The sequence below is a fragment of the Humulus lupulus genome, chromosome 2 (assembly GCF_963169125.1).
Source record: "Humulus lupulus chromosome 2, drHumLupu1.1, whole genome shotgun sequence".
NCBI lineage: Eukaryota > Viridiplantae > Streptophyta > Magnoliopsida > Rosales > Cannabaceae > Humulus > Humulus lupulus.
The window spans coordinates 294,708,472-294,721,623 of record NC_084794.1 but is presented as its reverse complement, the minus strand read 5'-3'; the positions used below and the strand labels follow the sequence as shown (position 1 = coordinate 294,721,623).

The window sequence follows — 13,152 nt, the reverse complement described above, 5'->3', positions numbered from 1 at the left end:
GATGTCAAATTAGTTATAAAATTACATTATCATGTTTGGCAAAATAATTAGTAATTACACATAAAAATAATATTTTGTAATAAATACTATTTAAAATTGATAGTATTTAGTTATTATACTCAATTCTTGTGGGAGACTATGAGAATTAGAAAGTGTAATTAGAATCCCTTAGTTACCTCCAATTATATTGCTAGACAAACACAACGATTCGAGCAATTACTTTGAATTACACTCAATTCTAATTACACAACGGCTTTCCAAACACACATTTATTAAAGAATTTCTTTGATTTTTTTTAAAACAAAAATAAATAGGTAAATAATAAAAGAATTTTGTGGCAAAAACACGAAGTAATCTAAAAAGTTGTAATTAAGTAACTAAGTGATTTTTTAGAGGTAAAAGTTAGTTTATAGTCTAAAAAGTTACACTTAAATCACTAAATAATTTTTTTAAGTGTCAAAAATAAGTAAGCAGTCTTAAATGTATCACTTAAGTCACAAAGTAGTTTTCTCATTTCAAGAATTACATTTTATACTAATTTTGTTTCAATTTTAATTTTTTAATAAAAATCTAAAAATATATATTTCTAACATTAAGAAGTTATTTGAAATATATTTTAAAAATATAAAATAATATAAAATTTCTAACATAAAAAAAATTATTTAATTCTAGTTAATTAAATTTTAGAATATTATTCAACTTATACTAAGCCCTACTAACCTTACATCACTCCCACCTTGGGTACGCCCTAATGGCTTGGTAAGGCTACCTCTTGCTTGGCCATTGCACCCACAAGGTGTAGCATTCCCTTGATCACGAGCAAGGCCTTAACAGTCTAGTGGTCTTGACCCTCGCCTAACCTGCAACCAAGAGAGCTACTACTACACTCGAAAGAGTGCAGCAACTCAACCCTTGCATTGCTAGGCCTTAGTGGCTTGGTGATGGCCCTAAAATACTTGATCCAATGTGCACGTCACTCTAGTCAACTCCATGATTCGATACCCAACCATATTTTAATTTATTAATTAAATTTAATAAATAACTTATAATTTACTAATACTATAAGCTTATAACTCCCTCAACTCTATTAAATAAATTATTTAACCACAATAATTTATTCTTAATATTTTCTCAATAAATATTAATAAAAGCTAGATAAATTATTTAAACAGATGATAAATTATTTAAGAGTTTAAATAACTAGTCTAAAAAAATTCCAAAAAGCTTTATTAGCATATCTTATTTACTAATGATTGACATACTCAAATCCTACATAATCATATGCTATGACAAAATTTAAAATAATGGGTCTTACATAAAAATATTTAATTAACTAAAATCGATCACTTCATAGTTTGTGATTTGAGTATATATCTAGCATTATTCATATAATTATAATTATAATTAATAATGCAATAATCATAAAATAATAGCAACATAAAAAAAAGACCATTATTTGACTAATATTTCAAGTAAATTTAAACTTAGTTCAATGTTTAGTAATTTGATTCAAACTATACTAAAAAAATAAGATTTATCTTAATTGGGTTTGGTCATGTGTGGGAATGCGAGTGACCCGACCCGTTTTAGTAACCGACCCGTTTATATAAACCGACCCGTTTCACTCGTTAAGAACCCAATTTCAATCGGAATCGACAGAAGAGCCATTTGCCCCCCAAGAATAGCCTCTCCTCTTCTCTGGAGCCGCCATTGGTGAGTTCTCTACGCTTTTCTCAATTTTCTTTCGTTTTAGATCTCTGTGATTTTGCTTTCCTTTCCTTCTTTTATCGATTGCGAGAAGTAACTAAAGTTGAAACAAACGAAGTATGAGTAGTTCGCTGTTGATATGTTGTTTTACATTTGGGTGCTTAGGGTTCTGTGTTGATTTGATTTGAATCTTCAGTCTTTGAATTAAAATTTTATTTTTTCCCTCTCGGGTTTTGTAGGTTTGGTTTGTTTTGAGTATAGATGTGAAGTTGAACCATTGGGTGTTGCTTATTCTTCCTTACTTTGAATTAGGGGAATTATTTAATTTTAGGGTTTTATGATTTTGGCTGTTTGATTCTCGACATTCGTAATATAACTAAGATTATTTAAATGTGATAATGCAGGGTTAGAGAGAGCGTGAGATTTTTACTTACTGGGATTACTCAATTCTGTATGTTCTTGCTTAAGTAGTGTTTGATTTATAAAGATGTCGAGTAAGAAAGAAGAGAAAGCTCAGGTTGCAGCTGATAGAATCAAGGCTGCTGCCATGACTGCTGCAAAAGGTCTTAGTCGGGCTCAGGCGGAACGAGCAGCTGCTGCAGCAGCTAGGAATGTTAATGCTTATGGGCAGAAGGAAGAAGGGCCAAGTAGATGGCAGGAGAAGAGAGAAGCCAAGAGACAGATGTACTTGATGAGTACTGAGAAGGCTGTGAGATTGGGTGAGCGAAAGGATCTCAAGACTAGTGTGTCTACTGTTGGTGGTGCGTCTTCACAATGCCAAAAGTGTTTTCAACCCGGGCATTGGACGTATGAGTGCAAGAACGAACGAGTGTACATCTCACGTCCATCTCGGACTCAGCAGCTGAAGAACCCAAAATTGAAGATGAAGGTGTCGGTTCCAGAAGATTTGGATAACCCAGATGTTAAAGAGGAGGAAGAGGAGAAAGAGAAGAGCAAAAAGAAATCTAAGAAAAGCAAAAGGAAGCACCGTTCTGATTCTGAGTCTGGTAGTGATAGCGAGGCTTCGGTTTTCGAGACTGATAGTGAGTCACCATCAGGGACAGGTTCTGATTCTTCTTCAGACGAGAGTAGTACCGATTATAGCTCCTCCTCTGATTCAGAAGAGGAGAGGAGGAGGCGGAAGAAGAAGAAGCAAAAGAGGGGGAGACGTAGAAGGTACAACTCGTCATCTTCATCCGATTCTGACTCGGCATCAGATTCTGATTCTGATGATAGGCGCAGCAAGAGGAAGAGCAGGAGGCACAGCAGAAAGCGTTAACTGGGATAGTCAAAGAAAGACAACCAAAGCAAGAAGACAAGAACAGGGAGGAGGCATGTAATTATTTTAGGTTCTTGTTGCATTACATATTGACCTAATAATATAATCTTAGATGCTCCCAATGTTTGCAGTAGTTGACTTTATTCATGTGTACTTTAGTGGGGTATCATGAGATGAGTGCTAATTAAGTAAATGAAGTTACTGTGGTTGTATTTCCATTAGGCTTTTCATTCTGTTTTTGACTTCTATATGAGGATGTAATGAGTTTTCTTCGGTTGATTTTTATTTTTTCTGGTTCATTTTCTATTCTGGAGGGCTTTTTTTGCCATTTTTTGGACACTGATTTCAGGTGCTTGCCTGTTCCATGCTCAGTATACTTAGTACGTGATTTTACTGAACTTCCTTCTACATTATGTTTTCCACAAGCTATAGATTTGTGTCTTGTTATTTAGTTATGGTTTTGTCCTAGTATTGTATGTTGGCTGATGTTATTCATAGAGATCGTTCTTTCATGGTTTTATGGTTTAAGTAATGATAGTATTATACCTGCTATGTTTAATCCAAATTCGACCCATTATCGGGTAAATACTTACTTGTTATTTTGTGTATTATCGAGATACAAATTTGTTACTCTCGTCTCTTATAATTCCTAATTGATATCTTCTATTTATAAAATAAAGGGTTTATTCATTTTTGGACTAATATTTTTTCTCATTACCTGTTTGGACTCTGTGTTTTGACAAATTATTTTTTGGACCCTATATTTTGTAAAATGGTTAAAATAGAACCTTAAATTCAATTTTGGTCAATATTTGCTCAATTAAAATTATAAATAATTTACCAAACTAACAATTCAGAACAAAAATAAAATCATGCCTAAAAAATTGATTGTTATATTCAATTTTTTCTTCATTAAAATTGAGTTTAGGATTCTATTTTAACTATTTTACAAAATATAAAATCCAAAAAGTAATTTGTCAAAATACAGGGTCCAAACAGATAATGAGAAAAAACACATGTCCATACAAAAATATAAACCCTAACTTAAATATATTTTCAGAATCCATATTCTTTATCTGTTTTCTTGGTCTACTTTAGATAACCAAAAATGTCTGTGTTAGCGTACTCAACCCAATATAATATACTAGCATGACATCTTTTACTTTTCCCAAAAGGAACTAAAATTCATAGAACAAGTAGTAATCTACACCAAAATAATTGCCATTTTATAAAAATCTTACACATCAAAGAGAAATGATTACAGTAATTCTAAACTAATGTCTCACATAATAATAATCCTCACTTCCAGCCCCCGGAGCCAAGCCAAAGCCAAAGCCAAGGCATAAGGTCATAACGAAACCACCCAGTACTAACAAATTGACTAAAATGCAACACCATATACAAACTTAGGCCAATAAGAATTATAGAGAGAAAAATATTCAGAAAAACATGTGACAAATTGAACATTTTATGTACCCCTCTAAGACTAAACACCAAACGAGACTAGATTTGCATCAACATGAACGGTGGTGGTGGTGGTGAAGTGTAAACCTGTTCACAAGATTCCATTTGGCGAATCTAATGAACCGACGATGAGCAGCATACAAACTGTGCCCAATATGGTCTACTCTTCCTCTTTTCTCTTTTAATCTCCGCAGGATACCTTGCAGGCGAGTTCCATTCTTTACCGATCTCTCTATCAGCAGCAGCGTGGCCTAAGGGTGATTCAGGAGCCAGAATGGAGTTTACTGTTGTTGCTTTTTCACCTTTCTGAATATCTGGAGCTACATTCTCTTTACGCTTTGGCGACTTTGCTCTCGCCTCTACCGAGGCCTTGCCCAAGAGGTTTTTCAAAGGAGTGTGTTGTTGCTTACCAGTGCTCCAGTTTGTTACCTTGGCAATGATGTCTTCATTCTTCTTTCTCCCTGGCGATTCATTTATGACTTGAGTAATCGAAGGAAACCACCCAGCTTGTGAAGCCGGAGATTTTGGCTGCTGTGAGTTCTGGCCTGTCTGGATTTCATCCAAAGTAGCTTTTTCGCCATTCCCAGGTTCAACCAGTGTCAAGAAAGACGGTGCCTCAAACATGTCTGATTTGTCTGGATGTTGTCCTTCAGAAGCAGGCTTCAACTGATTTGAGTCTGTCTTCTCTCCAATCGCCACTTGAGATTCGCTCGGTGGTAAACTGTCAGCATCAACAACAGCTTGTGCGTCTGATTGGATGGAAAGCACTGTCACAAGCATCAAACATTAGAAAATACACTCACACATGCTAACAAAATTGATACTATGGAAAATATTTTGAAATCTGCCAGAAAATAGTTAAAAGATAAGAATATAATTAAACAAACTAAATAAAGATGATCAAAGAAACTTTGTAAGAATAACCAAATTGAATGAGGTTGGAGAATATCTAGAAGTTGAATGAACAAATTCTGTTTTCATTGAAAAACAAAGGTTATATGTTTGAATTCGTAATAAATCACTCCTTATGTCAAACAACCAAATCACATGGTCAATTCAAAGGGTAATGCCAATTTTACTAATTGCATGCACAGTTCTATGTAAGTTCAATTGCTCTTATAGAAACTACATTTAGCAAACCATTAGCATTAATTGTCAAGGAATATTTTTTTTTAAGTTGATCAAACAAAAACGTTTCAAAAAGATAAATTACCTGAAACAGATCCCCAGTTTCCCTCCAAACTGTCAGTTTGGCTAAATGAGTCAACTGATAAATCAGTTACAGACCCAGCTAGGTGTTGTTTGTCAATTCCTTCTTGAAAATATTCAGAACCATGCACAGATGTGGCATCAAATGCTTTCATAGAGATATCATCAATTCCAGTGGAACTACCGATCGATGACTTCACATGCAAGGGAGAATCAGCTGTTGGTTCCTTAACATTGCTATCCTCGCTGTCCTGAACTCCGTCATTTCCATCAAGTTTTTTTTCAGTCGTCTCTTGCAGTTTATCTGAAGCCACTATGACACCCACACTGCCTGAAGTAGGAGCACTGCTTGAATCTGCGTATCCAATGACTGGTGACTCTTCTACAGGGTGGGATTCTTGAAAATGGCTAGCAGATTCTGGCTTATGTTTTGGCTGCACTGATGAGTGTTCTTCTACAGGTCCTTCCTTGCTTTTAAATCCATCTTCAACACACTTCTGAATTCCATCATTCTCAAAACTATTATCATCAATACCATCCTGTAAACTGGCAGCTCGATTAACATGGAGTTCAGAGGACTTATTAATAGATTCCGGAATAACTACAGCATTCTCTGCGCAACTTTCCTTTGTAGGACCCTCACAATTGTCAACTCCAGTTACATCTTTCAACTGACCAGCAGCAGCATCACAAGTGTCTCCACCTATATAGTCCCTGATTTCAAACTTCTCATAATTACCATCATCATCTCCTTTCTGTAAGTTGTTTTCCAAACTAATTTGAAGTTCAGAAACCTTTTCAGCAGATTCAGGATTAACTACTGAGTGCTTTAAGAAACTTTCCTTTGCAGGACCATTGCTGCTCGCGACTACAGTTTCATCCATCACACGAGTAGCAACATGACCACCAGCATCTCCAGTCAAATCATCCTTTCCAAATTCGATTTTTTCATAGCCAGCATCAACTCCTCCATGTAAGTTGGTCACTAAATTTTCACTTTTAGATCCAGTACTATCAGCAACAGTTACATGGCTCACAGTACTGTCATCCTCTTTACCATGAGAGAAATCTTCTGAAAAATCAGATTTATCAACCTTTTCATGATCGTCCACACGAGATAAGTGGGCTGCTTGAACTATCCCTGCATTGCCTGAACCAATAACTAAATCTTCATCAGATACTACAGTCTTAGTATTTGTGTAAAAATTATCCTGGAAAGTCTCGCTGCAAATACCATAAGATTCCTCTCCTCCAAGAGAAGAAATCGAAAAGGTTTTATCCATTAGAGGCATCACAACTTCTGACGGGGTTCCCTTTTCATCTGATCTTTGGCTTTCAGTGATTTTGACCTTGCTCTCGGACAAATTAACTTCCTCTTCAACCGGCACATCTTTAACCGTTGGCACGCTTCTACTGTGATTGAGTTCCACACTATCTTCCAAAACATGCCTATCTGAAACAAAGACCACATTGTTTTCACTTTGGTCAGTCAGCAAATCAAGACCTGTCTTCACAACATCAGGTCCTTTAGTATCATCCTCTTCATCATTAGTTTGTTTGCATTCTAAGGTGGAAAAATGGTCTACTTTCAATGCTTTGTGATCTTTAAAATCCTCAAGCAATAGATCAGGATTATCAACTACATGTATGTCATCTGGAACAGAAAGAACAAGTAAGTTAGCATCGACTTCTCCCTTCTTCTCAATTAAATCACCAGAATTCATGTAGTCTATTCCTTCTGCACTATCCACTGTAGTTTTGGCAGTATCATTGGAAGCATTTACATGTTCATCTTCAGTAGAAACATCAGTAACCTTTTCTTGCAACTGAACAAGACCACCATCGGGCATAGCTGGCACAGGTTCTAACTTTTCAACAGCTTCACCTGACTTGGACATGACCCCAGCTGTTTCAGCATCTACATTAGTGGGTAAGATTGTAAATTGCACCGCACTGCTATCTAAATATTTGTCTTTCTCCACCTTCACATGCATCCCCTTTCGAGACAATGTCGAAGAGCCATCAACATTATCATCAATGAAATTTGTCTTCTCACTCTCTACTGATACATCTTTCTGTGTGTCTGATTTCACAGTATGCAATTCACCAACTGAAGCATTTCTATTAACATTAAGAGCCAAATCTTCATTCTGAAAATCTGTAGAAGAATCTATCACAGAACTAGCAATACAGCCTGAGGGTTCCATATATTCTGGTGCACCTCCTGATCCATTACTAGTGCTCTCTGGAGTTTCAGAATGTTGCATTTGGATACCATCAATTATACTGCCCAGAGGTTTAATGCTTTCTGCAGTTTAAATCAATAAAACCCAAAAAAAGTTTAAGACCATAATCACATAAATATAGCGACCAAAATTATTGATTGGCATCACCTGGTTAAAGACAACCACGAAAAAAATAACAGGCATCAGCGTTTACAACGAGGTTAAAATGCATTCGGTAAAAACATAGTTTACGGAAATGAGTTGTAGGCTAGGCATAGTCTCAAAATTTTCAAAAGTACCATAATGCTGGTAGCCTGGCAACGTCATCTAACGATCCAAATTTCTAAAATTCCAACATTAGCTCATTGCACTATATGAATGAAACCAATGCAACTTGAACTTTTGGCGTCCACCAAACAATGGAAGATAGCCTTGACATTATAGCACACTAATTGACAGATATTGAATCCTTAACAACCATATCTCATAATAAGCAGAAACAGTTTATGTGGCGCTAATTCTTTCATTTCTATCATTTGAACTTTTATAGCAATGACAATGAATGATTAATACCACGGACACCTTCTTAAGATATCGAAAATTTTCAACTAAACATAGACCAATTTATGGTATACCAATAAAGCAGAAAAAATCAATTGACAATTATTAGTGTCAAAAATATTGAAAGCTTACCAGCAATTGGACCATCATCAGAGGATTGGTTCATATTTGATTCACTCTTTACAATCTTTTCCACATTAGTAACCGATTTCCCAGCATCAGCCTGATCTTGAGTCACTGCAAATAATCTACCTTCTGAAAATTCAGTGGCGGCATCAGAAAAAACATCTTCTGTTCTATTTGTCAATTCCATGGTTCTTCCATTACCCTTCTCAAAACTACTTTCTTCAAATACTTGGCGAGCTTATGCATCCAAATTAACACATTGAGAGATTCAGATGGAAAAAAATTATTAAATTCATTATTTGTAAAAAAATAATAATAATACCTAATAACAAGCAAAATTTATAATATTTTTGATCAAGAATCAAGGAAGATATAGTGAACAAAAAGCTCCAAATGTTTCTCTTTTTTTAGAAGTAATTTATTCACCCTTTAAGTAATAGTAAATAATAGTAAAAATAGTAACAGAGATCTACCAAATCTAGCATATTTCCAAATATTTCTGCAGTAACCATAAACAGAATAGTGCTAAAAAACAAAGCCAATGAATATTTAATAAAAAAAGACAAGAAAAGGGGAATGGATAAGGATGTAGATTCTCACTAGGGGTCTTGTTGTGATCTTCATCATCATCAGAAATGGTTGAATGACCACTTCCTTCCATGTCGACAAGCTTGTAACCTTCAACAGTTCCACAGATCTTCTTGTGTGCTCGTCTGTGTTTGGAACTTGGGTGTGGCTTTGGATATGGCCATCCACATTTTCGACAGACATATTTTCCATGAATATCTTCAATGAAAAAAAAAAGCAAAATAATTAGTAACGAGTGAAAGAAAGAAAGAAAGAAGAAGAACAATAATAATTGATAGAAATCAATATGCCCAAAACCCCAAAAACCCCAGAACACCATTTTGGAAAACAACAAAGAGAAAAACGAAAACAGGTCCCAGAAAATCAAGAAATCAGTATACCCAGAAAAAGTTCTCAAAAACCCAGAAGACATTTTCCTTGGAAAATGAACAAGCAAGAAACTTTACAGAGAAAAAGGGACCAAAAAAAAGAAAAAACAGAGACCCAACTTAACCACCAAAAAAATATCCCGAGATCCAAAAAGAAACAATGAAAAAATCGAGAAAAGCAGAAAATCCAGACCGTGTTTTTGAAGTTGTTGGTTATCCATTGCACAAGTGAGGCGTTTGGCTAGAGAGAAAAGGAGAGTTTCAGAGAAAGAAAGAAAATGAAGACGAAAGAGGAAATGGCCTAAAGGTTGAGAAAGCGGAGTCCTTTCGCTACTTCTAAGTCTGGAAACTCTTACGAACGAACGCTGTACGGACCAGTGTTACCAAAAAAAAATTTATTGTTTTTTTGTTTTTGTTTTTGTGTTTTTTTTTTCTGAGAAAAAGAAAAGAAAAAAGCGGCTTAACCAGTTCCCCATGGCGCATGTTATCAGCGAACACGACCAGGTCACTGTTTTTAATTGTCTGCGACGCGGCACAGGGTACGATTATCGTTAACGCATTTAAAGATTGTACGTTCAATAAAGTCAATAGACAAAAGTCAACACACAAGGGTAAACTGGTACTTAAAGTACGGTGATAGAATTAAGGAACATGTGGAGTTCCATGTGGCTGAGCTTATCGAATAGAAATCTGCATGGCCACGTGTTTGTCTGATCCCTTTGACTAAAGATACACTATTTTCATATTGAGTTGGGTTCGTTTGGCTCGTAATTTTAAGTTTTTTTTTTAATATTAAAAACTATTTTTAAAAATGTTTGGTAAAAATAAAAAATTATTTTCTAATTTATAAGATCTTTGAAAATTGAAATTAGATTTTTCTCAACAGTCAAGAAAAGAGAACTTTTGAGAAACTATGAATGAAGAAGAATATTGGACTCAATTATGCAAGGTGATATGGTTTTAGAATTATATTTATTATTTGTTTTATTTTTTAAATGAATTATGAATCAAAATATTTTACTTGATTTGGTGTGTGAATGGATTGAAATAAGTATTATATAAATAAAAATATTTTTATTTTATCTTTTTTTTTTTTTAAAAAAAGTTTATTTATAATAGAATAATACTATTAAAATTAGAAGGTAAATCAGTAATTTTATATAATAATTTTTTAATAGAAAGTTTATTTCAATAATTGAGGATTGATATTATAATTCTTTTTTTAAACAATAAAATTATAATTGCATAAGGATAAGAATTATCACTAAATGTGTTGTAAGAGTGGGGGAGCCAGAAAATCTATTAAAGGGGTTAATTGTGTATTAAAAAAATTTAAAGAGGATTTTATTACTATTTTTCTTACAATATTTTTTCTAAAACTGATTTAATATAAAAATTACAAAGAAAAAAAAAATAGAGGGCTCAAACTTTCTACCTGGCTACGTTACGTGCCTGCGTAAAAGTATAAATATTTTTAAAAATTAGGGAAAAAAATAACAAACATTCCAAAAATACTATTATTAAAAAAAATCTTTATATTATTATAGGGAAATTCTTAAGTACGAACATCAATTTTGTATTTAATTATAACCATGAGGATATTTTATGATATACATTATAGTTATAGCAGGTATCCTATTATTTTTTGAAAAATTTTGAATAATTTATGGTATTAAAATCATGGTTTAGAATAGCTAGTTGTAGGCGTACTTGATTCTTTTATACGCATGTAAAACAGATTATTTGAAATCTTATTTATGCATTATAAATTATTTGGAATTTTCCAAATATTTGTAAGATATCTGTTACAACTATCATTTACATCATCATACAAACAAATAGGAAAAATTACAAATAACATTGTAAATTTAAAAAAAAAATTGAAAAATATCAAATTTTACAAAAATACAAATAACAATTTGTAAATTTTGGTTACAAAAAAAAATTCATATTTATAATTATACCCCTCCTTATTTTAATTTCTTTTTAAATCGTATTTTTGTTAATATCCCTCTAAAAAAAATTATTTTTTTTAAGGGTACTCAAAATAAAAAATGTTCCTAATCATAGGAGCATCACTCCTACGTAAGAAACTCCAATTATTATATTATTAGCTTGGTCACCCGGCTGTGACTTTGAAAATTGAAAAGGCCAATAGAAGAAATAGAAATACTTGACCAGGCAAGTCAACCCTTGACTTGAGCAAACGAAGGTCAAATGCGTACGTCTGATATTCAACAGTCACAATCTTACTCCGTTACGCCATTACGCCACACCACATCAGATCAAACTACTTTCTCTTTAATAAAACTTTATTTAATATCTTTTTATTTATTTTTCCTTTTAAAAAAACATTTTATTTAACCATATTATACGTTTGGATAAAAAATTAGACTTATATATAAAGTTTTGGAAAATTCTTGAGTGCACTGCATGTTTTTTTTTAGGAGTACTTACCATTTTCTTATTTTTTATTACTGGAATGATTTTATTTTTTATGATTATATACATTTTAGTTATTTTGAGTATTATGTAAATTTTTAAAAAATTCAGAATAATTTACAATATCGAAAATATGGTTCAAACATGTTATCTTCTATGCGTATAAGAAAAAATAGTCACGCATGTAATATTCTATGTGAACATTGTTTTCGGTATTGTAAATTATTCGGAATTTCTCGAAAATTTACAGAATGCTCTAAATAATTATAATATACATGATCATAAAAAATATTTACCGAAAATCATCCCGGTATCAAAAAATAAGAAGATGTGCACTGCCCTATAATTACCCTAAAGTTTTGGGTTTTTTCCCTTTTTGTAAAGTATTTGCACTTTAAAAATATAATAATGTGGGGACATTTTGTCAATTGTGATATTTCCATGTCATTTAAAGATCTTTTGTGATATATAGACAAATATATATTTAATATTTTAAATTTAAGTTTCAAAATTTCTTTTTTTGGGAAAAAAAGTACAATCAAATTGAATCTTTTTTTTCCCCACTACACAATTATTTATTTATTTCACAGTTGTTCACACCTTTATATAGCCCAATACCTAATAATTTGTTTAAAGTTTCAATACTTTCTGGAAGAAAAAAGAAAAAGAGAAAGAAAAAGAAATAGAAATGTGAAATTTCTTGTCTTGTGGCAATAATATTTGACTTAGTGAATAGCATTTAATTATATTCTTTATTTCTGCTTAATATAAAAGGTATGCCTTTTCATTTATTTATTTATTTTGTAGATGTAGATTTGGTTGTGATTTTAATTTTATTAGTCAACAAATATATATTATACTAGTCTAACCATATATTCTAAATTAATTTTGATATGTTAGAGATTAAAAAACATATGTTTTCTTAAAAAAAAAATTAATTTTGTAGTACAACTGTAAATGAGAGCACACAAAATAATATCAATTTATGTATATATTTACTTGTGCTTTTATTGGCACATGTCTTTTTTAAAATTAATTGATTAATTAATTACAAATTAAAGATAAATTGACGTGATGTTAAATTATAAATTTTTATTTTTCAACACACGTTCTCTTGACATATTAATTAAGTACAAACATTCAAATAAATATGTTATCATGCTCCAAAAATAATGTTATCAAT

General features: G+C 32.6%; 2 protein-coding genes across 2 annotated transcripts; one reads left to right on the top strand and one right to left on the bottom strand.

The window, feature by feature from the left end:
- The first annotated feature begins 1,653 nt into the window (after positions 1 to 1,653).
- Positions 1,654 to 3,271, top strand: LOC133819905 (uncharacterized). The gene is made up of 2 exons (XM_062253284.1): positions 1,654 to 1,713; positions 2,112 to 3,271. The coding sequence occupies exon 2, from the start codon at positions 2,195 to 2,197 to the stop codon at positions 2,984 to 2,986; it is 792 nt and encodes a 263-aa protein (XP_062109268.1). The 5' UTR covers positions 1,654 to 1,713; positions 2,112 to 2,194; the 3' UTR covers positions 2,987 to 3,271.
- Positions 3,272 to 4,191: 920 nt separating this feature from the next.
- Positions 4,192 to 9,932, bottom strand: LOC133819904 (uncharacterized). Its single transcript, XM_062253283.1, has 5 exons — positions 9,721 to 9,932; positions 9,172 to 9,357; positions 8,578 to 8,808; positions 5,664 to 7,967; positions 4,192 to 5,217 (listed from the first exon to the last, which is right to left on the bottom strand). Exons 1-5 carry the CDS (start codon positions 9,746 to 9,748, stop codon positions 4,565 to 4,567), a joined length of 3,402 nt encoding a protein of 1,133 aa, XP_062109267.1. The 5' UTR covers positions 9,749 to 9,932; the 3' UTR covers positions 4,192 to 4,564.
- Between the last annotated feature and the right edge of the window lie 3,220 nt (positions 9,933 to 13,152).